The sequence below is a fragment of the Lethenteron reissneri genome, chromosome 38 (genome assembly GCF_015708825.2).
Source record: "Lethenteron reissneri isolate LAM-NWPU_2019-01 chromosome 38, ASM1570882v1, whole genome shotgun sequence".
NCBI classification, from domain to species: Eukaryota; Metazoa; Chordata; class Hyperoartia; order Petromyzontiformes; family Petromyzontidae; genus Lethenteron; species Lethenteron reissneri.
In genome coordinates this window covers 8,590,994-8,618,685 of record NC_083816.1, presented here as the reverse complement: position 1 = coordinate 8,618,685, position 27,692 = coordinate 8,590,994, and the positions used below count along the sequence as shown (strand labels likewise).

At 45.5% G+C, this 27,692-nt stretch overlaps 1 protein-coding gene across 2 annotated transcripts in view; it reads left to right on the top strand.

The window, feature by feature from the left end:
• Window positions 1–27,692, top strand: part of LOC133351817 (sodium- and chloride-dependent GABA transporter 3-like) — a 101,231-nt gene that overhangs the window by 27,165 nt on the left and 46,374 nt on the right. For both annotated transcript variants that reach the window (XM_061567374.1, XM_061567375.1), the window contains 3 exons: window positions 996–1,083; window positions 4,649–4,781; window positions 7,881–8,015. In XM_061567374.1, the coding sequence (XP_061423358.1) occupies window positions 996–1,083; window positions 4,649–4,781; window positions 7,881–8,015 (356 nt within the window). The remainder of the gene's footprint in view (window positions 1–995; window positions 1,084–4,648; window positions 4,782–7,880; window positions 8,016–27,692) is intronic.

Here is a 27,692-nt window from a genome sequence, read left to right as displayed (position 1 = left end):
TTCCCTTCTACGTGACTTTACCGAAAGAACCAAGAATATGAATCCCTGCAGTCACGAAAGCTTTAAATCAAAAGATAGTTGAGTTGAGTTTTTAAGTGAATGGCTTACAATTAGAAGGTCTGATAATTCTAGATTTGAAGCTTTCGTAACTGCAAGGATTCATACTCTTAGGTTTTTTCGGTAAAGTCACGTAGGAAAAAAAAACTTTTATAATAAAAATAATAGAAATAATAATATGAATAAAATATTAAATCACGACGTTTCGGAGGAAACACAAGCTTCCTTCATCAGGTGTAAAAAGGCACAGCAGTTATTATTTAGCAGTTATTATTTTGCTGTGCCTTTTGCGTGACGTCATTTATGAACGGCCCCTTAGACATTTTTTTTGCTGTTGTATTTTTTAAGACGGGGGTACGTCGTCAGTTTCGCCGTATATCTCGGGCAACGGTGGTCTTGTAGGGGCTGGAATGGCACCCACTGTCCGTGGCCGGCGCTAATCCAACAGGGTGGAAGGAACAAAAAGCATGCCTACGCATGCATTCCGAAACGCTCTCCCACACGTGTTCGTCATCGGAAGTATTTCGTGAATGATAGTAACGGCGGCGCTGGCGCCAGATGCGCAGGAAGCAGTAGGCACCCCGGGGGCCTTCCCTGATGAAACAATGAGGCTCAGAGCACGGCTCGGCTAGGGAAACCCCGGCTAACCCCTTCACTCAATGTTGCCGCTTTTCTGAAGGGGAAGTTCCGAAGAGATGCATAGCTCTAGGCGAAAATTCACCGCCCCCCCCCCTCTCCGCCGCGTTACAGACATACGGACAGAGCTAATGCATTAACGCTTTCCAATTGTAGTTTTGGAAAGCGTTAAAAAGTGAATGAAAGGAACGATATGACGCCCGTAACACAATGTGGTGCTGTGCGTGCAAAGCTGCTTTGTTCGAAGTGCGCTTTTTGCGATCGCCCACAGCTGTTTTCCGTCGTCCTCTTTGTGTCTCCAGACAGCTGCGTGGAGTTCCATCACACGGAGAACATCACGGCGGTCCGCGTGGCCAGGGAAGGGACATCACCGGTCATCGAGTACTGGGAGTGAGTAGCGTGGAGCTCACAATTTTCGGAACTCGCATTTTCTTTTGTTTGCTTAAAAGTAACCAAACTCACACCATTGGAACCTCATTTGCCAGTAAAAAATATGATAATTGTTTTTTTACCCTTCTATCTGGCAACAAAACTGACACTTTTTTTTACAAGGAGTCATGTTTGCATAGACCACAATACCTGCAGTCATAATGCAAACTAAAAACATAACTCTGTATGCACTGTCCTTGAAGTTTATTGGTCCACACCCAAGACAGCTTTCCTTCGAGCCTAGTCTCACATGGGTTGGACCAGATGACGCCAAAAGGCGCACATCAGTAACCAAACTGTTTGAAGGTAGATATTTTTATTTTGACAGGTAAGGCCCACTGAGCTATTAGGTCCTTTTCGGAGGCAATCTGGCCACAAATGATAGCTCAACGAAGTGGCTCATCATCGTGTGGAAATGTTATAGCAGCCAAATATTCTAAACGCACGTTGATTCTAAATGTGGATGGAAAAACTGGAGGACCCGGAGAAAAATCCACGCGACCACAGGGAGAACGTGCATGCAATTTACAAATATACAGGAACCCGTGACCTGTATACCGGGCCAGGCAGATAACATTTCGCCAGCAGTAAAAATAAAAACGATATAATCGCAGTGTTTCCTTTCGGAACACGAGTTTGCTGTCAAAGTCCAACATTGCAGTGTTCCGTTATAAACAGTGGTAGCACGATTACACAATGCTCCTGCCAATATTTATTTATTCAACAGATTTGTCAAGCTGATGCACTGTACTGGTATCCAGGCTGTCCAGAAAGGATTCGTCTAATATTAGGTAGACAATTATAATTAAATGGCAGTTTGAACTCGGTCTGTAAAACTATAAAATGGCAAAAAAAATCCCCCATACAGACTTTAACGGACTATTGAGGCAAGAGCTGTTAGCGAGCACTTGTGAAGGATGGCACGGCACACGAGAGGGGGTGGGTGTGCAACACATTGTGTTACGTGATGTTTTCAACTCAGGCATGAGGACAACATGACCGTTTGCCCAAAGGACTGTTTGATTTCCTCATTGCCATGCGAGTACGGAGCAAAGTTCAGCATAAAAAAAACAATATTTACCACCGCATGAAAATGCACGTAGATATACCAGCCCGTGGTCTGCATTACTGTAGCTAGCTTTCATTACATTTGGGACAAAGTTACACATGACTGTCAACCACACTTCAGCCACGTGTACACATGCATTGGCTGGATGATGTGTTATTCAACTGTGAGTTTGAGGAAAATTCGCACTCTTGTGATTGACATCTGCATGCCCCCCACCCCCCCCCCCTCTTCACACTCGCTTAGGCATGCCCCCCCCCAACTCCCCCCCCCCCATCACCACCTCCCCACCATCTCCCAACCACATCCTCCCCACCAATGTCAGCTCATGACTCCAGGTTGAGAAGGCAACACAATCCGCCTCGGGTTTCCCTGTCTTAGGTGATGACGCGTGCCGGTCGACTCATTGATCAGTGGAACACAGGAAAAACGAGTGGTGGTGGTGGTGTTGGCGGTGGTGGCGGCGGTGGTGGTGGTGGTGGCGGTGGTGGTGGTGACGGTGGTAGTGGTGGTGATGCTGAACCAATGTTGGGCTCACACCAGACCGGGCGCCAGTCTGCTGGTGAAAGCGCTGGCGATGAAGCCGCTGCCAGTAGCATTCCCGTCTTTGGGTCTCTGTGTGAGTCTATATCGGGCCCTGCTATACGTAAATCTACGGGTTTTCATGTGAGCATTACACTTTATGCGTTTCTGTGGGAATACATAGATCTATATGTAAGTCTTTGGGGCACTATGGCAATATATGGGTCTCTATCGCTACTATACTTTAATGTATGGATTTCTATGTGAACCTTCCAGTATATAGATTGATGTGGGAATCTTTCTATCGATATGTAAGTCTGTCGGGCTCTGTGAATCTATGGATCTCTGAGTCTATGGATCTGCATGTGAGTCTCTTTGTCTTCATTTGAGTCTATGAGCATGTGGGTCGATGTAAGCGTATGGGTTCTATGTGAGTCTATGGATTCCTATGCGCGCATGGGTCTTTGTGTAAGTCTACGGGGGTCTCTATGCGAGAAGCCATGCGCCAGTGTATTACATCTTCTCAATTAATCGACCTGTACGTGTTAGCACCTGAGGCTAGAAAACCTGAGGCCTCCTCTAGCTGGAGCTACGAAATCCAACTGCTGCATACGCCCCCACCCCCTCTCCAACGTCACCCCCGTCTCACATCTGCCACCCTTCACGCGCACACTTCAAATGCATCGTGCGAGATTCAATCCAGGCTTGTGCTATACTGGCAGTACGACAGTTATCGTGCATGTAAGTGTTACACTCTACATGAGTAGTGTATGCCTACGATTACGACCGAATCATCCAGAATTTTCCAATTTCTTCCGTGTGTTCTTGCATAATAGTAATTTGATTTTTTTTCTACGCAGGCAAGACCCACTAAGGAAATCGGAGAACACGGATGGAAGCTCGTGCATACCAAGAAATAACACGCACAGCTCCATGCAGATAGATTGAAGAACCTATTGCCGTACTGCCGTCTCCTGGCTTCATCACAGCTAAAATCCACAACACCGAGTGTTCCCAGACATTCTTCAATCCGAATACAAACCACCGTCAAACCTGCTTAGTGTTTTTGATAATCTGACGACATTGGACACATTTAGGGTCATTTATTCCTTGACTTTGCTCGGGGAGCTCTTGGCATTTGTGTGGCTATTGAGCACCGGCCATGACAACCTGCACAAGGTTGAGCTGCTCAGCGTGTGAGGCATGAAAATGAACTCACGCCATCAACTTGGCCGAACAGCGATGCCAAACGCTCCTTTTCAGCGCCACGCCACTCGAAATATTCGACAAAGCGTGCGGGTTTCTTAATAGGACGCTTAAGCAAATTACCGTCTCTGTATGTCCGTGTCCTTTTCTGCTTCTTGCTTCGAGCTGTTCGGATTTGGAATTCCCTCCCGTCGTCTCTCTCTCTCTCTCCCCCCCCCTAAGTTTTTTTCCAATCTTGCCAAAAATTCGAGAAGCGGCATTAACTTTTATTCTCTTGCACCTTCAATGGCGCTGTTTGATTGTCGGCCAATCAGCCTTTCGTGTATTTGGGCCTGTGCCCACCCATCGTGGTGGTGATAAAAAAAACACACCTCCTTGTTAACCCTTTCCCGTTCCAATGACGTACGTGTACATCATGAGTTTTTCTTCGGATTCCATTCTGACGACGTATGTGTACATCATCGGAATCAGACCGGAAAAAAAGGCTCCCACAAGGCCATGCGGGAGGGCGTATGGCACAGTTTGGCGCCAGCTATTGTCGAGTGTGGTCGAGTCGCTACAGTTCTTTGCGGGGAGTACAACGTATTTACAAACACCGGCACTACGCCTCCCCAAATAAAATTAACGCCGAGTCGCTTACGCGTTGCGAGGGCGACGGCGGGGTACAAAGAAGGGGCAGGCGGGCAGGCGTGGGACGTTCGCGTGTTTGTGTGTTCTGTCCCGCGTCTGCAGGCGGAGAGTGCTGGGCATCTCCAATGGCATTGAGAACATCGGAAACCTTCGCTGGGAACTGGCCCTCTGCCTCCTGGCGGCGTGGATCGTCTGCTACTTCTGCATCTGGAAGGGAACCAAGTCGACTGGAAAAGTAAAAACGCAACGCCGCTCATCGGCGCGCGCGCAATCAGTTGTCCCTGCTTCGCAGTTAGGGGTCAAAAGCCATCGCTCGCAGCAGGCAGTGTCTACTCACGTACAAAGGAAGTGATGTCACTGCTTGCCTTCAAGCAGGGATCCATTTCTCACTCAATATTGTCTGGGTCGCTGGTAGACCGGAAGAGGGAGGATTTCGTGTAAATTCCTGGCCCTGAGTTGACAAAAATTGGGTGTAGCGTTAAAAAACGGGACTTTTAACGTCCCAGATAGACAGGTTTCCCAGGACAGATACCTGAAACACAGGAACATCCTAGGAGATACCAGGACAGGTGGCAACTCTCAACTAGAGGTGGCACGTGACCAGTATCCATAGTCAGAGCAAGAGATAAACTGGATGAGGTGAAATATGTTCAGGGTCGCTCGCCCAGGCAGACCCGGCTTAAATTCAACCCTGGACTCAGATGAAACTTCACGCACTGCATTGACGTTCATGTACACGCCGATGGTTTATCACCGTCACCATGATCGTGAGTGCTGGTCTGGAGCAGTGTAGCTGTGTGTCATCGCAATGCGATGCGAACCCAGCAACGAAAGTTGGATTCCTGGTCCACCCCTCCCCGCACACCTTCAATTAGCAGTTCACTACATACGGTGCGAAAGAAGTTCAACAACGTACATGCATACATGGCTGTCATGAGTGGTGAGCGATATCTGAACCCCAGATCACCAATTGGCACTGACCAGTGCGGTGAAATTTTGTCAAACAAACCGCATAACTGGCATGGTTTTGGGAAGACTTCATCCAGCGGTGAATTGACAAAATGGCTGTTCATTGCATTGTTAAGGCCTAGCACTGCATTGTAACGGAAAATATATAATATATAAATAACTAGTGTAATTGCCCACCATATGACGGGTAGATAAACATTTAATCCAATGAAATAGACAAAAAAATTTAAGATTGTATTGAATTTATTTAAACAGAAATTTATATAAGTGTGACATTTGGTGTAAATTGCCTTTCATGAAAAAAAATATTTACAATTGCACAGATCACCAAAACTACATGATATTAAAATGTGGATGTCACTGAATTTCTTGGCACTTAACAAAGACAAAACACAGGTTCTGGTAATTGGAGCAAAAGCCCGAAGAGAAAAACTGCCCACACATTTTTGCTCGCTGACAGAAAACGCCAAACTGCAGGTTAAAAACGTAGGTGTTTTGTTTGATCCGGATTTGAACTTCGAAGCCCACATCAGATATTTGACCAAAACGGCATTTCATCGTCTTATAAATATAGCTAGGGTACAGCCTTTTCTATCTCGCTTTACTACTGAGAGACTGATGCATACTTTTATTACCAACAGACTTGACTACTGTAATGCCTTCTTTTCCAGTCTTCTGAAAAAGTCAACATGTAACCTACAGCTTTTTCAGACTGCAGAAGCACGTGTGCTTACAAAAACTAGAAAGAGCACCCACGTGACACCTACTTTACGATCCTTGCACTGGCTGCCAATCAGTCGTAGGATTTATTTTAAAAAAAATTGTATTGGCTTTTAAATCGTTGAATGGTTTGGCACCAGCATACATGTGTTCTATGCTGTTAAGATATGAACCAACAAGATCCCTCAGATCCTCTGGGTCCGGTCTTTTATTCGTCCCAAGGGGCAGGACCAAAACGCACAGAACAGCAGACTTCGGTGTGCATGGGCCTCGCCTGTGGAACAACCTGCCGGGGGATCTGACGGCTTCGCAATCGTTAAGCAATTTTAAATTAAATCTAAAAACTTTTTTTTTTACTTGCTTTTACCTAAGATTCTTGTCTCGTGTTATTATTTTTAATATGCCTTTGCTATCAATTTATCATAATGCGATTTTGTTTTGTCTGGAAGTAGCTTTTATTGTTCTTGCATCTTTTAACAAAGTTTTTGTTTAACTGTACAGCACTTTAAATTGCATATTTTGCACGATAGAGCGCTATAAAAATAAAAACTTGATGATTTATTTATTATGTACAACGGTGTCAAGAATGAAAATCTAAAAATACAAAAACCAACTTGGCTTTTCACAAAACCGGCGCTGATATATTTTTTGGAGAAAATCGATTATTCTTGAAACTAAAAATTAGTTACAAATTTAAGAAGCCTTTCATGAAAAAACAATATTTGAAATTGCATGAAAATACGGCAGGCGTTAGGCACAGATTACCAAAACTTACATATGATAGGCCGGCTTTTAGGGCAGAAGCACTCCTCCACAGCAGTTAGATGTGTAGCGTGAACGTCTTATGAAAAGCAGATGGTTGAAAGGAACAATATGTGAAAGTATAGCCTATTCTATGGGCTATAAGATGCTCCAGAAAGTTATACGCACTTGACACTTGTACCCTGTGTTGAGAAAGTTCTACGAATTTGGTCTCACACACACACGCCTCCCAGATTGCAAGATGCACCCCCAACTGTTTCTGTAAAATTCAGGGGGTAAAACGTGAAATATTTTCCTTAGAGAATACGGTCATTGGAGAAAGAATGATCACATTTTTGGCAATATTGTTTTTTTTTTCCTGCTGTAATTCTGCTTATATTTTGATACATAATTTACTTATTCGGTGATTTATGTCAAAAGTCAACTCCTGTCTCAGGCCTGAAGCTGAAGTTTTCGAATGAATAAAACATATTTTAGTTTCCTCTCATCTTTGGTATGTAGTGAATTCACAAGGGTAAACATATGGTTCTCTTTATATATTCTGGCTTTATACTTTCAGGGAATATATTATCTTGTGGAATTTTATTTTTTAGAATTACGAGTATATTATCATTTCTAACGAGTCATTTCGGATCCGTTCGCATAATTTGGTATATATATATTTTTGTTATTATCCATTATCACTACAAAGTAAATTCTTATTTCCATAAAAAATATTACAAAATATCTACACAGTTCGTTTTCTTTCATTACAATCACCCCTAGCATCATGAAACTCGACGAACGCAAGCTTCTATTGACAGGTGAACACCCAATTTTGCAGCAATGCAACATCGCTATTTCATGACGGACACCCGCATTGTTATTTTGTCTCCCGGGGAAGGTCGTTTACGTGACGGCCACCTTCCCGTACGTGATGCTCATCATCCTCCTGATCCGTGGCGTCACTCTACCCGGGGCCAGCGAGGGAATCAAGTTCTATCTCTACCCCGACGTCAGCCGGCTCTCCGATCCGCAGGTCAGAGGCCGCACGTGTTTTACGGTTGTACCGCGGCGTCGTTCGGAGTGATGTCCGACGCTGCACTCCGTACATTGGACAAACATCCCGGACGTCACGTGGTATATCGCAAAAAAAAACACACATCGCACAGCCGTGCGGTGCAACGTGTCTCAACGAAAAAATATCCGTATTTTGTCGGTGATCTGGAGCTTTCACGATGATTACGGTGATATCGTTGTTTTGCGTTAAGACTCGCATGCAAGGGAGCTCCGTAGGATAATGTCCTTCCTCCGATTAGCACGGTTGGCGACGTATGGTGCGAAAGAAGTTCAACATACATACAACACGCACCGATGAGATGCTGGGATTTCACTCCCACGATCCCTGTTGGGATTAAACTGAGTTCTTAGGTCTAATGAGCGATTGGCTACAGCCAGGTCACCGATGACTGCACAGAAAAGCCATCACGCTGAAATGGACATTTCTCAAACGTATTGCCTCACCTGCTGTGGCTCAGCGAGGGAATCACATGCAGAAAATTCAATGAATACATAATCAGATGAGATCTTCGCAGGCTCGCCTTTGCCAATGTTTTGTAAGAAGGACAGCTCTGAGGTCAAATATAAGTTGGGGCGCGTGTTTGGGAGATGCTGTGGCGAGACTCTCTAGGAGGAATGTGTAACAATGAATCAATGTTGATTGTTGAGAATCGCGACGCATGCATCGCATCGCGAACATAAGTAGACGCGTTTTTGAAGTATGCAGATTTTTTTGTCAATTATATGTGAATGTCACTTTGCTACGTTTACGGCGATGGACCAGGCAATGTACAAATGGCACAGAAACCAAATGCGATATGTCGCAAGATCGCATGTTGCTCGCGGCACGATGTCCAACGTTTTTCACCTGGGAGCTTCCACAGGAGCTCGGCTCAATTCCTTTTGAAGCTCCCAGCGGCACACGGAGTGACACGTGAGGCGTCGTGCTGAACGACACGCGGCGCGTTCCGAAAACACATCGAAGAGCTGCACAGCGCACGCCGCGAATTCCGACGCAGTAAATCTTAATTCAAACTGATTTTCCTGCCTTTCAAACGATGGAGCCGGGACACTTGGACTTGTGGCGCTATGCGTTGACCTCGCCACCAGCATTTCGCGGCACACACAAACACACACACACGCGCGCTCACTCGCACGCACGCACACGGGCATTGCTCGCCCTCTCACTGTCCTTTCTCACACGCGATTCGATTGCAAAAAGCCGCTCTGCTGAAAGACCTCCTCCGCCACTTTTGTCAAAAAAGGATTGATCGTCGCACAAAGGGCTCAGAACCCACGGCCACTGCCGTGTGAAAGGAGGCTCGTTTGCACGGCAAGTCTCTCCCAGGGGCATCTTAATGAACCGCCCGTAACTCCCCGCTACTCTGCGCATTTGGGGGGGGGGGACCGCGAGAGACGCAACCCCGTGGGTGGTGAGGGTGTGCGAGGCTTGGGGCGTGGCTCCGACCCGACCTTAACCTCTCGCCCTCCATCCCACACCTCCCCATAAATTGTCATTTCAGAAAAAAAAACCGCTCACGCACACATCACACCGCCGCTTCGTTCTCTGGTGTGCCCGTGCTCTATCCCCCCCCCCATCCCCCGTGAGCACTGCCTTCCCCCACTGGCCCCGTTCAAAGCGAGCAGCCTACGCCGCGTTTCCCATGAGAGAGCTGCGGCAGAGGGGAGCGGGTTCATTCCCCAGAGGGCACTTGTGTCTGTTATGGTGACGGTGCCTTTGTGAGTGTGCCGCGCAGCTTGAGCGGAGCGAATGGGCCCCTCGATGGCACAGACGGGAAGCTGGCATCGCGTACGCGTTCCCACCCTGCTTAGGGGGCTTCCTTGTTTCGCTCGCTCGCTTGCTTGCTTGCGGGCTGGGCTGGGCTGGGCAGGGCTGGGGGTCGGGGGTTTGCACCGAGCTGAGCCGAGACGGACTCGGGTTGGGGGAGCTGGCCAGCGTGCTGGATGTGATGGTTGGGTGGTTGAGCAGGGGTGCTGAACATTTTTCAATAAAAGGACTTTGGCATTTATTAGGGCAACAAAACGGGTCCCTGCGGGGTGGGCTGGTAGGAACGAACAAATACGATACGAAGGGAGAGTTTGAGGGCTAGTTCTAGGCTTTAGGCCTAGCTGTAGAGGCTTTAGGCCGCTGTGAGTTAATTTTAAATTTAAATGTTTTAATTAAAAACTATCTCAGGGAATTAAAAAAAACTATCTCAGGGAATAATAAGTGATGTCACTTGTTTAGCCAGGAAAGCCTCACTGAGTCTAAAGGTTTTTGTAGGGTCCTGCCAAGTGTTTGCAGTAGGGGGCGATGTTGCTACACCTAATCGGACATCGGACGGACGGACGATATAATCTATTGTAGGCTGGTTCACTTCGTTCCTACCAGTAAAAGGTGCAGAACCTGAAATTGCTCGCTTACACAAGCGTTGACGGAAGGGCCTCCCCACCAGAGGGAGCTCTGGAGAGGCTTCTTTAGAGGGAATTTGGCCTACTCTTCTACATTGGCCAGACGTCTTGGAAGAGGTGGCATTCAACTCGTCCTGACTTAAAACTTTCGTGACTGCAGGAATTCACATTATTTGGTTCTTTCGGTAAAGTCACGTAGATTTAAATCAAGTGAATAAAAATCGTTAAAATATGTTCCGTGCTTCACATTGGTGCTCTCTGACCCCAGGGCACATATGCCCCGCCCATTCTTGTGCCACGCCCATTTTTGAAACCTTTAAAATCGGTTGCCTTCGGCGACCTTCCCCCTCTTTCCTCTTGAAGACGTTCGCTTGTGTTGAGATCGAAACGTCGTGGTTTTTATTTTTAATTTTTTTATTTTGTATTTAATTTTTATTACCGAAAAAAACAATAATAAGTCTACATTATAGACTGCCGGTATGCTCACTCAGGTTAAGAACCAGGCTGCAGTCTACATCATAGACTACCAGTACACTCACCCAGCTTAATAACCATTGCTACAGTCTACATTATAGACTGCCAATACACTCACCCAGATTAATAACCATTGCTACGGTCTACATTATAGACTGCCAGTACATTCACCGAGGTTAAGAACCAGGCTGCAGTCTACATTATAGACTGCCGGTACACTCACCCAGCTTAATAACAATTGCTACAGTCTACATTATAGACTGCCAGTACAGTCACTCCAATTAAAAACCAGGATACATTGTACATTAGTGTTTTTTTATTTTTATTTATTCACTTAATTTTTTTTCTATCTACGTGACTTTACCGAAAGAATCAAATAATATCATATCGTCCTATTTATTGATTCATACACCCAATCATGAATTTGTACATTTTGTCAATGACACTTTGTAATATGTGCGCATTCATACATATTGCAGAGTGATTGAAAACGATCGTCTGAGACCCCATTGGCACCGACTGCGCATCGTAATTCCGTGCACAATTTATACCTTCGAGTTAACCTTACTTAGCTCCGGGGACGTAAATAAAATGAATAAAATTACATAAATCAACAAACATCCAAGAGCGCACAAAACCGAGTTGACTCTTCTTCTTGGTTCTTTCGGCAAAGTCACGTAGAAGGGAAGTAATAAAATAATAAAAATAAAACATAATAAAATAATTCTCACGACGTTTCAGACGCTGTCTCCCCGACAGACCTGGTCTTCACCTGAGGACGGCTGCTTGCGTTGTGGCCGAAACGTCGTGAGAATTATTTTATTATGTTTTATTTTTATTATTTTATTACTTCCCTTCTACGTGACTTTACCGAAAGAACCAAGTAGACGAATCCCTGCAGTCACGAAAGCTTTAAATCGAGTTGACTCTTTCAATGTTGCGGTACGGGTGGGATGGGTTCATTTTCCCCGACACTTTCGGGGAACCCGTGCCTAGGTTGGAGCCAAGGCACCGCGGTGTCTGTCGCTCACAGAGTGCCGCTGGGACACGTAAGCCCCCCCCACCTCACTTGGATTCACGTAACCCCCCCCCTTCTCTCTCTCTCTCACTCGGATTCACTTAGCACTGCGACAGTAAATTTTCGATTTAAAGCTTTCGTGACTGCAGGGATTCATCTTGGTTCTTTCGGTAAAGTCACGTAGAATGGAAATAATAAAATAATAATAAAATATTTTATGTTTTACTTTTTTATTTAATGAAATAATAATACAAAAATATTTTATTATGTTTAATTTTTTTATAAAATATTTTATGTTTTATTTTTTTTATTTCCATTCTACGTCACTTTACCGAAAGAACCAAGAAGACTGCGACAGTTGTGCTTATCGGGCCCTCACCTTGGGTAGCTTTGTTGTTCATGGGATTCCGACGGGTGCTTAGTTACCCGCGGTTGGCTATCGTACTGGGTGCAATGTTTTAGTTGGGGGGGCGGGGGGAGGTCTATTATCGAGGGAAGGGTTGTTGGCCGCTTCTTGCGACGTATAGCGGGCGGACAGCTGTTAGCCATTTGGATGGCAACTGCGAGCGATTATGACAACAGGCGATAAAGACCGGCCCCCACATTTTTTTTATGTTGTCCGGCTGAAAAACGGCCATCCGTGCGGAATGTTGATTTAAGTTGGGGCGAACTTCCATGATTAATGCTTTGTAAAAGTACTGTACATAGGCTGGACATACAAAGACAAAGATATCCCGTATAGCCTCTAACATACTGTTCGGACAAGTGCTGTTAGCGAGCACATATGAAGGCCGGCACGGCACGCGTGGGGCGGTTGGCCGGCACCACGCCCGGCCGCCTTTGTCTTCGTAGTAGAGATGTTTACACACAGAACCGGGTACTCATTTGAGGCCGAGTCGACCTAGGGGAGGCCCAGGACCGGTTCAGATAATCGTCACTGGAGTTGTCCGTGAGCGGGAATCAAACTCAGGCCGCCGGGTTCGTAGCCCAGCGTGCTAACCACTACACTACCGCCCCAACCCAATGCAAACTTGGCTCGCAGTATCACAGGAATGTCAACTTGAATCGAAATCTATTTTATCTCAACAGAACTAGTTTCAGAATCAATATTCACTCATTTTACATCGGTATGCAAATGTAATCCGTCAACCGTATTTATTCGAAATGTAATATCACCTCCACTCAAGGAGGTAGGAACACATTGTTTAAGTAAAAGCCACAATAAAATAGTAAGCCTTGCACTGCCTCCTAAATGTGTGTAAGACATTCACACGCAAAGGCACGTTTCTTCAGCACCCAGAAGTGTCAATGGGTACGGCCACAGTTAGTCGATACGGTGGGGTAAAGTGTGGATGAGTAGGCTCACATTATTGTCTAGAGGGCTTCTCCGGATCGCACCCGCAGTGAAGGGGCATGAGATTGTTATTTCAGCACTGCACCTTTATCTAAATAGCGCAGTCTAAGATCTCAATTGAGGTTGCCCTCGTTCTGCGCGGAAATGTTTCTCGCGTCGCAGCAGAATGCCAATAACACAATTATGATATAACTGGAAAAGACGGTAACTTTAAAAACAACCAAAAAATCTGAGTGTCACTGGGCAGTCGCTATCTCCAGGCATTTGTAATCTCAAGGGGCTCTCGGCATCAGTCACCGGCCAGTTAATTCACTGCCGTGTGAAGATTGTTGCAGACCTAATTACCAATAGCAATAACCGCCATTCGCCACGGCGCCTGTGCCAGGCCAGGTGCACTTTGAGGCCACGTGACGTGTCGAAGACTCGCTGACAGGTCATGCGACAGACCCAGGTGGTGCCATGGGTTGACTGACTGAGATGACTGGCAGATGCACCAGCTGTACCCCCTACTGTGCCAATTACTAAATGGTTACACAAACACGAAATACCATAATCGTGGAATGATGCAATCAATATCATTGTTCTATTAGAAAAAAGGTGATTGCTGAGTCGGTCGTTGAAATTCCACAATCCTATGGAGAGAAAAAAAACAGCCTGCTTGAAGGACAACCACCCTAGGCAATGCATCGATTAAAAATGATTCTTGTGTTAAGGGTACAAGCGTCGAATTGTCTGCGTGTGTGGGAATTGATTCATTGCGATGCATTCAAATTACATGCGAATATTACCTTTAGGCTAATGGAATGCACAACACTGAATTAACGAGAAGGAACTAATGAGACAGAAACAAAATATGCCCAATTTGTAAATGTAGGCTAATGGTACAGACGCAGATGTACAAGTGTATTATACAAAATGGGCATCAATGACAAAGGGGCAGATACACAATGCAAAAAATTACTGTTTTTAAATCCTTTATATTAAGTTCACTTGCTTGCTTAGGACCGTGCAAATCTTTCGGTCGTTTTTTAACCCACTTCCCGTGATCCAATCGAACTGACATTTTCCACACAGACTCGTTGTGCGTGACAATTAATGTTCGTGAAAATTTCTTTCCAAACTTTTACACTTTTTAGGACAAAAATATTATATTTAATTAAAAATTGCTTAATGGTGCAATGCAATCATCTGACCCATAGGTGGCAGCCATCTCAAGCCAGAGGACGAGAGGACTCTAGCCGCCACGCATATAAAGGATTTATAGTGAACAACTCTGTTTTTACGGGTTATACTTATTAGCAAGTCAAGTTAATTCAATCACTTATTAGGACGGGATGGTCACCCCCCCCCCACCACCTCTCCCCTCTCCTCTGAATTGGTCATGATTCAAGGTGACGACTCGACTCGGTAATCGATTCTTCGTTTCCATTGCGGCGACTGCATCGGCGACTGGTGGCCCCCGGTCACCACGTGCACACCAATCATCATCAGCCACGGCCCCATCCCTCCTAGCTGGTGATGAATGCCTCCCCAAGCCACCACCTTCTCCCACAACAATCCGCTTCCGCAAATGCATTGGAACTGATTCGATTGCTCCACGCCGTCGGTGGGCATCACTACAGAAATTTTGCTGTGGCGGTTCCACCTGAAGACGGAGGCTTCTGTTGCTTCCGAAACGTCGTGATTTAATTATAGTTGTTTTCATTTTAATTTATTTTTATTTATTTTTTTACCTACGTGACTTTACCGAAAAAAACAAAAAGTATGGATCCTTGCAGTCACGAAAACTTCAAATCTAGAATCGTGATTTGGTCACAGATGAATGTTAATGGCCTTATAACCTTTGCGGCAAACAGCCCCCTCTCTCTCGCTCTTCTCTGGAGCCGGGGATGCTGTTGTTGTAGAGCCCCGTGTGCACGGAGGGGCTTTGGGTGTACAGGGAGTTCGTTCTCGCGCACGGACGTGAAATGTTTCTCCCGTGGGCTTTAGATGCTCTGCAGTGCCGGTGGCCTTGCAATGGCAAGGCACGTGGTCGAATCCGATTTTTTTTTTAAAACCTCAGTGGAACAAAGACCGCCTTTCACAGTGGCGCGCTCTCTCTCTCTCGACAGAAAAGCTTCTGTCCCTTTATATTCGTCGAACCCAGAATAATGCAGGTCATGTCACTTCTACACAATCATAATTCAGCATGCCTAGGTTTCCACTGTACTCATTGTGTAATATGTACCGTATCGTGTAGAGAAAACTGAAATAAACAATATATGTTTCAGGCTGTCACGACTGTGCTGATTCGTACCAGTAGAATGCTCGTGTTAGCTGTGTGCAGGGATGAAATCTAAATTGGTTAATAAGACCAACCTGTACCCCAGTACGAACAGTTACCGCTCGTGGGACTGAGGCCAATGTATCCGTTGCAATTCCGACTGTTTTACGACCTATAACGAGACCCATTCCTGGTGACCCAAACGCAATGAACTCGCTCCATTTCCGGTTGATAAATTGCCTTGAATGGTAAATGTTTGTACCGGGGGTGCGCTTATTAAGCTCGAATATACTCTCGGTATGAATAATTCAAATGTGATTATACCAATGGCAGCGCCAGGGCTAAAAAAGAATGAGTTTGTCGAATGGTTTTAATTGATCTGCAAGCTCGTTAATAAGTCGGGTTTTTTTATTGTAAGAAAACTAAATTATTGCGCCGTGTGTGGCTTTATACATTAGTAGTCGAGCAAGAAACCCTGACCCCTAACCCACCGCCCTACGTACCCCCACGGATCCCTGTGCCAACCCCAGTGGTTCAATGCATTTTCACAATTCGATATACAGTAGTATTTTTGTTTTAAATTCACACTGTGATGAATGTATCATCCTCTCGGGGGCGATGGGAGGCATGTAACTTCCACATGAACGTAACCGCTCGATTCTCGCGTGATTCTAATGAGTTGCATCAGAAGCCTACGGACCGATATGAATCGATACAAAGGTGTATCGTCACACCTGTACTTATCAGTACGTTGCACTGATTAGCAACACTGGACGAGTCGTATTGACACATTGCCCAATAGTATCCCTGTTATGGATGTCATTTATACAACCGGGTAGGATTTCTGTGGCACGTGGAGCGAAACGTCGGACGTGTTGCCGAATAACACTCGGTACAACCCGAAAAAAAAACTGCAGTATGACTTTGGCAATACTCAAATTCAGTGCAGGATTATCCTAGTAGCAAAAGTAGCAACATAATGCTACGTGCCCCGCACTTTCAAGGGACCCGCGCTAAATGCTTTCAAGCTATCAATTCCGGTCAAGTGAGTCTGCACTTGCTCTATTACTATAGTACTACACTGCCTTCAACTTTTATGAACGACTGGGTGTTTAAGGTTAGCGATTTGTCGTATTATCTAGATTGTATTACAATAGCCTTTTTTTATAATTGCCTAAGTATTTGCTCTTGTGACTTTGGGATCAATCTTTTTGGATTATGGCAGTGAAGAGTTTACTTATTAGGGTGTTTATTGAGTAATATACCCCCAGATAATGTTGGGCAATTGACACCGTAATCATCCCTCGTGTTAATCTTGGGGAGAGAATGGTATATCTCTCTGCGTACCATATTGGATTGACCACTTGTCAATTGCAGACAGCCTGGATTGTATTATCTCCATAGCATGCTTATTTAAATTAAGGATCGCGATTAAGAACAATATTAATTCTTTACACACGTGAAGGGGAATAATTGTGACTTTTTTTTCTTGTTTTTCTTTCTTGCAACAATCCTTTTCTCTTGAGTATTCGTGGTAATCTTAATGAGGCCAAAGCCTCGTGTGTGACAGAAATATGTCCACGCACAAAGGGCAGCCCATTGCAAACATTTAATCAGCTTTGTTCAGAAGCCGTTATTACGAATTTCAACGCAGATTTTAGAGGTTGTTATAAGAGGATTGGGTAGTTTTAATATTTGTGCAGATTATTGATTTAATTTGTACTATTAGACCATGGTAGGCCTCTCACAGACCCCCGCCCCCCCCCCTTCTTCTATCCTAATCACGTAGCAGCTGTTGTTGTGTGTCTCCAGCAGAGTGAATAACTTAGCAACTACTACACCTCGTGGTGTGCCCACGTATACTGCTAGATGGACACGGGTCGAAGGATTAAAGGCGGCGTTCTTCATTGCAAGGCCACTAACGGTCCCTGGGTGGCCTTAAGTGCGGCCCCTGACAATATCACCAGTGACAAAACATCCCCACATCATCATCATCGTCGTGGTGCAGCTGCTGTCAACCCCCAATGATTGCAAATGTGTGGCGGCCCCCCACGCTAACGACGTCTTATAGGAGAAAGTGCCCCCCCCTCTGAAATTTCGTGTAGAACACTGATTTAAGTGAAACCTATCCATTGTTTCAACTGAACCGGCAGGTACATGGAGGCAGCCTCTGGAGACAATGTAAATGATAACACGGAATCGAAACACCATCACGAGCTGGGAAGACTGCGCACCAGTGAGACACACAAAGATCCCCCATATAGCCTTAACAGACTGTTGAGGCAAGTGCTGTTACCTATGAAGGCCGGAACGGTACACGAGGGGGTGGGTGGACAGCACCACGCCCGACCGCCTTTGTCTCCCCAGTGGCGATGTTTACACACCGCACCAGGTACTCATTCGAGGTTGAGTCACCCTAGGGGAGGCCCAGGACCGGTTCAGATAATCGTCACTGGGTGTTGGCCGTGAGCGGGAATCGAACCCGGGTCACAAGGGTTCATAGCTCAGCGCGCTAACCGCTACACCACCGCTCCCCGCAGTGAGACAAAGATGACAAAGACAAAGATCCCCCGTATAGCCTTAGCAGACTGTTGGGACAAGTGCTGTTAGCGAGCACCTATAAAGGCCGGCACGGCACACGAGGGGGTGGGTGGCCAACACCACGCCCGGCTGCCTTTGTCTCCCTAGTGGCGATGTTACACATCGCACAAGATACTCATTTGAGGCTGAGTCGACCTAGGGGAGGCCCAGGACCGGTTCAGATAATCGTCCCTGATTTTGGCCGTGAGCGGGAATGGAACCCGGGTCGCCAGGGTTCATAGCTCAGCGCGCTAACCGCTACACCACCGCTCCCCGCAGTGAGACACAAAGATGACAAAGATCCCCCGTATAGTCTTAACAGGCTGTAGGGGCAAGTGCTGTTAGTGAGACACACATACACAGACACACGCACTCACACGCGCGCGCACGCCGCCAAATAGGAAGGCCACCCACGGAGGCCGTCTTAGAAAACGTTTCCGAACCCGAGCGGTTCTCAGCATCTGCCCAATCCGGCAGGTACATGTTCGCGTGGGTGTCACGTGGCCGCAGCACTGATAGCGCGGAGCGTAATCCTGGAGGGGGAGGCGAATTTCGTCGCGGGCTGTCATTACGATTTGCTGGAACGTGCGCGTGCACGCAGCTGTTTATGTGATGTAAATGTAAATTTCACCGATCGTCATCATGTGTGGGACACGATGATGGCAGGAGCCCGCGCGGCTGATGCCGGTAGTTGTGCTCTCGCTCGAGACCTGCTCGTCCGCGATGAGAAAAAAACTCCCCGCTCTCCAGATTTTCCCCAGCCCCGTTGCCCGTACCGCCGATCGGCACGACGGTTGGCTACGTACGGTGCAAAAGAAGATCGGCGTGCGCGCATGATGCGTATGTTGTTGATCTTCTTTGCAACAACAAAAAAATGCGCGTTGATATTCTTGCCAAAGAAGATCAACGTGCATACTTGTACGTACGTGCGTAGACAGCCGTGCTAAACCCGAGGAGGTGCGACGGGGGTTGCTGCCGCTGGGGCAGAGGTCGCAAACGGGTTTTGATTCCTTACCCGTACCCGGCCGCACCAGGGTCGCAAACGGGTACCCGTACCCGGCCGTACCCGTACCCTAACCGTACCCGGCCGGGTACAGGTAGGGTACGGGTATCGGCTACCTGATTGCGACCTCTGGGATGAAGCCATGTTGCAGGCGCGGGTGGGTTGATTCTAGGAACTTGAATTGTGAGAAGAGACAAGACGTTGGGAAATGAGTGACACCCGGTGACTCACCAGTGACTCACGGCCTACCCGTACCCGTACCCGGCCGCACCAGGGTCGTAAACGGGTACCCGTACCCGGCCGGGTATGGGGTAGGGTACGGGTATCGGGTACCCGGTTGCGACCTCTGCGCTGGGGTAACGGTTAGCAACGCTGCGCTTGCGATGGCAGAGGTTTTGCTCGTTTGGTTTGACCCACTGGTACGGCAGCTGAAACAATTGGGCAAGCATAGTAGTAGGTTTTTACCCTTTAAACTGGTACCAAACTGACACCTTTATACAAGGCATCATGTTTGCAATAACCACAACACAAGCAGTCAAGATGCAAACAAAAATAAACAACTCTGATGATGATAATGATATGCACTGTCCTTGAAGTTGATTGGTCCACACCCGAGACAGCTTTTCTTAGAGCCTAGTCTCCATTGGTGTTGGACCAGAAGACGCCTTTGTTTGCATTTTGACTGCTTATGTTGTGGTTATTGCAAACATGATGCCTTGTATAAAGGTGTCAGTTTTATACCAGTTTAAAGGGTAAAAACCTACTACTATATTTTGCCACTGGTAAAGGACATGTCTCATAGTGTAAATTGGGCAAGTGTCTTCAAAAAAAGTTAATCCCACCCCCCCTCCATCCTTCACCGACGCTGTCGGCTCAGGAGTATACAGTGTACTGTCAATGGTCACCTCGCAGGCCAGTTGATGGGCAATTCGCACGTGGTGGGGTGCTCCCACGTTTTCCAAGAATATCTGGCCGGCGTGGCAGAGTCGAGCATTGAGGCTCATCTGTCCGCAGTGGCATAAGCAAGTTATTGTTCGTTCTCGGGGTAACGGTTATTTCATTACGCCTGTGATCCAGTGTTTTTGGAGGCGAAAATTGGCGGAGATAATGCAAATTTGTTGGAACTCTCAAATTCGCTAGATTAGAAGGTGGCAGGATATGGAAGTACAGCAAGTGGATTTAATCCTTTTTATGCCGAATGAGTACCGGTAAGCCACTCATATATGCGGGTTTTCTCCATGTATTCCGGTTTGTTTGTTTCTACATTGTCAATGTTCAGAATGGAATTGGCCAAACATCCCAATGCAGAACCCTCCTGAAAATATTTTTTTTACTGAGTGAGGTCTTGAGTAGATATATTTAATAAAAAAAAAACAGATATAATGTGACAGGTTAGTAAAAACAAACTGTAGCTTAAAACACAGTGAGACAAATTAACAGATGCAGGTCAATGGCTTCAAGAATTAAACCTCATCCGTAGGTATGGAAACCATGTGACTTTTGTGGTGAGATTTCAAGGTCACAATTTCCATTGTCCCTGTTGCTACCACATCTCTTTATCACTTCCTTTCGTTGATTGTGTAGTTTTTTTTTAAAGTCGGTACTCAACCTTCAATGTCCATCTTACAGTCTCACCACCACCAGAGATCCCCCCAAATTGCCTTCACAAACTGTAGGGGCAAGTGCCTCTACAGTCTGTTAAGCACCACGCCCGGCCGCCTTTGTCTCCCTAGTGGCGACATTTGCACATCGTACAAGGTTCTCATTTGAGGCTGAGTCGACCTGGGGGAGGCCAACCACCACCATTGCTCTGCTGATTGAGGAATTCCCCCTAGTCACTGACCTCTGGGTGGCACGCCCAATGCCTCTCTCTGCAACTCGCCCTCCTGCCATCCTGCCACACTTCCCCCACCAATTGCAGCGTCCTCTTCCTGTTTTAGACCGTACTTGCATGCCACGTTCTATTATGAACTCCCAAGTTGCTTAATCTGCCCTTCCATGAAATTAATATTATAAATATGCGCTTGCATTCAAAAACCAGAGGCTTCCTTTCTCATTGCTCTGCTCAAATGTACTTTGAACTTCTCCCCCCCCCCCACCCCCCAGTTTAAGCCAAATTGTGCCATTGGCAACACATCAAGAGATAAAATGAGGAAGCCACTGGAGCTATGCACTTTTAAATCTAGTTTGAAAACTCGTTTCTTTATAACTGCTTTTTGTGTGATCATTGGTTTTTTACCCTTCTATCTGGCAACAAAAGTGACACCTTTTTTACAAGGAGTCATATTTGCATAGACCACAATACCTGCAGCCATAATGCAAACAAAAACATAAATCTCTATAATATATGCACTGTCCTTGAAGTTGATTGGTCCACACCCGAGACAGCTTTCCTTAGAGCTTCCAATGGTGTAAATGCTTACCCCGAGCTCTCATACTCTTATGGTGCATTGTCTTTGAGTTGTGCGCCTTTTGGCGTCATCTGGTCCAACCCATGTGAGACTAGGCTCTAAGGAAAGCTGTCTCGGGTGTGGACCAATCAACTTCAAGGACAATGCATATATTATCAGAGTTATGTTTTTTGTTTGTATTATGGCTGCAGGTATTGTGGTCTATGCTAACATGACTCCATGTAAAAAGGTGTCAGTTTTGTTGCCAGATAGAAGGGTAAAAAAACTATTATCATATTTTTTACTGGCAAATGAGGTTCCAATGGTGCTTTTTGTGTTTTAGTTTGTTGTCGTCCTGCGCCTCCGATAAGCTGTGCACGGTGCGAAAGAAGTTCAACATACGTACATGCAAACATAAAAACACAAGACAGAGAATCCATTCGTGCAAACCTGTGGGTTAGAGAATACCCCACGGAAGAAGATATCACAGAGCTAACTCCTACATCCATTCAAGTGACCTCTGGTCCACATTATGGAGGCCGACTTTTCATGTTGCTCGATTGAAGTTGCTGATTGGGTAGGTGAGAAGCTGGTGTGAATGACCGGTTCATAAGTGGCCGCACATGCAGGGTATGATCGTTTTTTGGGAACGCGTTGCTGTACAATAACAAAACCTAGCAAGGACTTTTTCAAGCACGGATAAAATTATTTCTAAATGCGGAACATGTAAAACGGTTACACCACCGCGTGGGTGTTTGCGGTTGTGCCGGGTGGTCCTCTGGTGCCGCGTGCTGTTCGGCACTACGTCCGACATTTCGCTCCGCGTGCTTGCAGCTTCTTCAAGAAGTTGATGGGATGAGTTACAGCCTTGAGGGCGCGTCACAGAGCTGTGTGTAAATGTAAAAGTGGGGGTTAGTCTAGCACTGCGGGAATGGATTGCTGGGTTTTGCATTTGCTCAGTTATTGGATTTGTAACTTAAAAAGTGACCCGTATTTTATTTTAGCTCCGCGCTTTTGTTGAAATGTTTTAACTATTAAAACAAATAGAACTTGAACAAAATATTGCATGTCAATTGAGAGGCAAATAACAATGCCTCGATTCGTTGAATAACATCTATTCTTACACTTACAATGCATGCATGTGGTCATGCAGGTGAGAAACAATTATTGACAGTTAATGCTAATTACTTGGAAATTATATGCAAGTGTTACATTAAGGCCTGGGGTGAAGTAGTGGCCCAGTGGCCAGCGAGCCCACGGCTAACATCGATGACAAGTGACATCTGAACTGGTCCTGGGCCTTACCCCCCCCCCCCCCGCACCAACCTGCACTGACAAGTGTGGTGAAGTATGGTAAAAAAAATGTATCATGGTCAGTAAGGCGTAGGGGAAGCCTTCATCCAGGAGTACCGATGAGACAGAATATATACGATCCAGACAATACAAATTAAACTTTAAATCAACGATGAATATGTGACGGTAAAAATCAGAACTGATCAATATCGATTTTTGAACCGAATAGTGACCCAAAACAATGACAATTGGTATGGTCATACAATCCCAACGACTGACGGCGTGGAGAGGCTTTCGTCTAGCAGTGGAGTGACAGAGCACCGTAAAACGTAATCCTCAAATAAACTGGTTTATGAAATTTAAATGGATAAAATCGAGGCAAAGAGTGGCAAACAATAATGACAATTATTTTATCTCGTTTACATAGGAGAGCCACGGGACAAATCCCAGTTGACTAATTCTCTGAATACATTTGTAAAAAAAAATCTACTCAGCCTATAATAATGAAATATTACATTTAAAAAATCAGATAATTAGCATTGCCTCACCTGACTGTGCAAAAAGTATCCGCCGTGACATCACCAACTGCCAAAGCCTAGGTCAGTCCCATTTTTTTGTAACGTGAGAACAACTACTTTTAATACGTTAATTATGTCAAACAACTTCAAAGACCTTAATTTCAATGGTCATCAATGGACATCTATTTCAATGGGCTACTCTTAAAATGTTAATTATGTCAGATATTTTCACACAAAGTCTTAGTTATTTTCTAAAGGACTCCTTTGAAATGAATAGCTTACACGGAGCAATACCAAAAGGCATACGAGGCATCCATCTCAATGAAGTCCTTTGAAATTTAAAAAAATGATGGACGTCTTTGAAGAAAAATAATTTAATTTATTAACATATTGAAAGCATCGAGGCCCAAATGACAAAGAAATGGGAAAGCTCCTTGCTTTGCCAGTTGGCGTGGTTATTGAAGACGATTAATCACAGCGTCAGCTGAGACAGCGTACTAGATGTCCAGGTTCATCCCCTGATGAAGCTCAATGTGTTTACACCATTGGAACCTCATTTGCCAGTAAAAAATAGGATAATTGTTTTTTTACCCTTTTATCTGGCAACAAAACTGACACCTTTTTTACGAGGAGTCAGGTTTGCATAGACCACAATACCTGCAGTCATAATGCAAACAAAAAACATAACTCTGATAATGTATGCACTGTCCTTGAAGTTGATTGGTCTACATTGGTCTCGGGTATGGACCAATCAACTTCAAGGACAGTGCATACATTATCAGAGTTATGTTTTTTTTTGCATTATGACTGCAAGGTATTGTGGTTTATGCAAACATGACTTCTCGTAAAAAAGGTGTCAGTTTTGTTGCCAGATAAAAGGGTAAAAAAACAATTATCAAGCTCAATGCGGTTTGAGCAAAACGTCGTCATACAGCTTGGCATCGCAATTCATCTCATGTAAAGTCTTAAGCCACCGGTGAGATTCATTGACCGGCATTTGATCAATACGTTGGCCGTGTATAAATAATCTCTGTGTGTGTGTGAACATGGCAATCTTGTTGGGTGGTGGAGGGATAACGGCAAGGATTATGGCATAAAACTACCATCTCGTGGCCTAACCATTTTTTGTTACCCAAATTACAAATATGGATTGTAAGACTACGTGGTCTTCAAAGTTGCCATTTTTATGTTTGTGTAAATACCTCCCCCCCCCGGATCATGGTCCACACATTAATTTTCGGCGGTGGATTCAGAAATGAGGGAACGCTCTTCCAGTCCACACGGCGCACATTACTGCGCGTCGCAGTTAATGCAATTGCGGTGCATTATTTACGGCGTGATCGGCTACGGCCGACACCGAATGCAGTAAGCCTGTCACCTGTTACCCTCTCCTTATGTCATAGCCGCGTTAACTGGATTTTTGTCACGTTGATTAGAGATGAAGAGAAAAAGTGCCTTTCGGATACACGCACGGAACAGTTTAATTCTTTGCGGTAAGCTGGGCACGCCAATCCAATTTCAGAGCCACTTTCCGCCGTGTAAGTAATAATTAGAATCGTAATTTTTAGCTTCAACGCCCTTCAATATAAAGTGGTGGGTAGCCTGTTGCGCTGCAAGCTAGGCAAGCCAATACAATTCATGAGACTTTTTTTTTACGATGAAAATAAAGAATTGTAAGGTAAAAATAAAAAATGAAAATTAATAAAAGTAAAATTAAAATAAATAAAAAATTACGACGTTTCGGAGGCAACACAAGCCTCCGTCTTCAGGTGGAACCGTCACAGCACGCTCGCTGTATCAAGTAAATGAGAAATTCCTATGTGACTTTACTGAAAAAACCCAAGAATATGAATCCTTGCAGTCACGAAAGCTTCAAATCTAGAATTGTAAGGTAGCCTGCATTGCTGGCTTTGTTGCTAGAATTCTCAGCCTCAATGATCGAAACGTCAGGGTTTGTTTTGTTCTCGCTGTGTTAAGTTGCATCCAGTGATGTCACTTTTGTGAGCGTAAATATATGACACCGTGTAAATTATCACAAAATCTGATAAGTATTCGAAACGTTCCTTAAACATGCAGAATTTCCACCTGAAATTCATCGCCACTACATATATACTCTATATGCAATCAAGTAATCATTAAATATGCACACATGTAATCATACTGAACATGTATACTGTTACGTTCACGTTGCTACACATATGCAATGATATTTATTTACACATATATGATCGTACTCCGTGTGTAGCTGCATATATATGCTCGTATTTTATTGCGTGATAAAATGGAAATACAGTATGTACATTTGTGCTCCGATCTGCAGGCCACAGAAACACTTCTTGATGCTCGAACCTCAATTTGTTTTGAATTAATGAACAAAAGCGAGCGTGTTGTTCTGTTTATACACAGAGCACTGTGTGTGTTTCTACAAAGGAACAGTATGTGGACATCGCTATTGAGACAGCGACACTAATTATTATGATTATCGCGCACGAATCTACAATTGTTTTGCAATCTACGTGCGATCAGCTTATCCGGCTAGTCCTTCCTCGTGGCTCAGACATTCTCTCATTTTTTTTTCTGGTGAGTGAGGAAATCGAGGTCCGTGCCAGTTTCACAATTTGTCGTTGACTAAAACGTTCGGAGAGAAACGGACTTTGGTCGTCCCCGATTGCGTAAACGCACAGCGCAGCGAGTGACATTGTTGGCAGACAGCAGCCATCTCTTCTGGGTCTGGCTTTTCAACTCGGGCTGTCGTGCCGTTTGGCCTTTCAGAGTGCCGTCGATGGTTAAACAGGGTTGCAGCCATGCAAAGCGCTCGCTCGTGCTACTGCTGGCTGAATGGCCTTCACTTGGAGCCCTCGAGAGAAGTGTCCTCGATTGCAAGGCCACCAGGGGCCACTGGCGGCGGCCCCTGGTGGCCTTTAGTGTGGCACCTGATGTGCGGCCCACCGACAGAACACAACATGTGAAAACACCCCCATCGTCATCGGGCTGTCAAACCCAACAATGGGTTCAAATATGTGTGGCGGCCCTCACACTGAAAATGAGTGAAGATTGTTGGCAGACGGTTCCACCTGAAGACGGAGGCTTGTGTTGCCTCCAAAACATCGTGATTTGTATTTAATTTTTTATTTTACTTTTATTAATTTAAATTTTTTACCTACGTGACTTTACCGAAAAAACCTAAGAATATGAATCCTTGCAGTCACGAAAGCTTCAAATCTAGAAAGAACACTGCTCTGGAGGGTACTTTATCGTCATGTTCCACAATGAGGCAGACATGTTTAGAAGAGGTCAGAGTCCCCACACTCTACCGCCATCACACACGTGGCCTGCCAATTGCCTGTGGCGTGCCCATTTACACTGCTGGATTTAAGGAACTTGCACCGTTGTTTCAGCTGTCGCGCCAAGAGATGGAGTAGAACCAGCGACCTCTTAGTTGCAAGTCCAGTCTGCTGACCATTACGGCACGGCAGCATCCCGCAATGAGAATTGGCAATAGAGAAGAGGTGAGGCTTTAATAGAGGAATGGATAAAGGTTAAGAAGCGGCATTGCTTAATGTACAAGGGCAGTGCTGAGTCTATGGGCAGTGTTGAGTCTATGGGCAGTGTTGAGTCTATGGACAGTGCTGATATTCTTAGGTTTTTTCGGTAAAGTCACGTAGGTAAAACATATAAAAAAACCCTAAGAATATGAATCCTTGCAGTCACGAAAGCTTCACATTTAGGACAGTGCTGAGTCTATAGGCAGTGCTGAGTCTATCGGCAGTGTTGAGTCTATGGGCAGTGTTGAGTCTATAGTGCAGTGCTGAGTCTATGGGCAGTGCTGAGTCTATGGGCAGTGTTGAGTCTATGGGCAGTGCTGAGTCTATGGGCAGAGCTGAGTCTATGGGCAGTGCTGAGTCTATGGGCAGTGTTGAGTCTATGGGCAGTGCTGAGTCTATAGGCAGAGCTGAGTCTATGGGCAGTGCTGAGTCTATGGGCAGTGCTGAGTCTATGGGCAGAGCTGAGTCTATGGGCAGTGTTGAGTCTATGGGCAGTGCTGAGTCTATGGGCAGTGTTGAGTCTATGGGCAGTGCTGAGTCTATGGGCAGTGCTGAGCCTATAGGCAGGGCTGAGTCTATGGGCAGTGCTGAGTCTATGGGCAGTGCTGAGTCTATGGGCAGAGCTGAGTCTATGGGCAGTGTTGAGTCTATGGGCAGTGCTGAGTCTATGGGCAGTGTTGAGTCTATGGGCAGTGCTGAGTCTATGTGCAGTGTTGAGTCTATGGGCAGAGCTGAGTCTATGGGCAGTGGTGAGTCTATGGGCAGTGTTGAGTCTATGGGCAGTGCTGAATCTATGGGCAGTGTTGA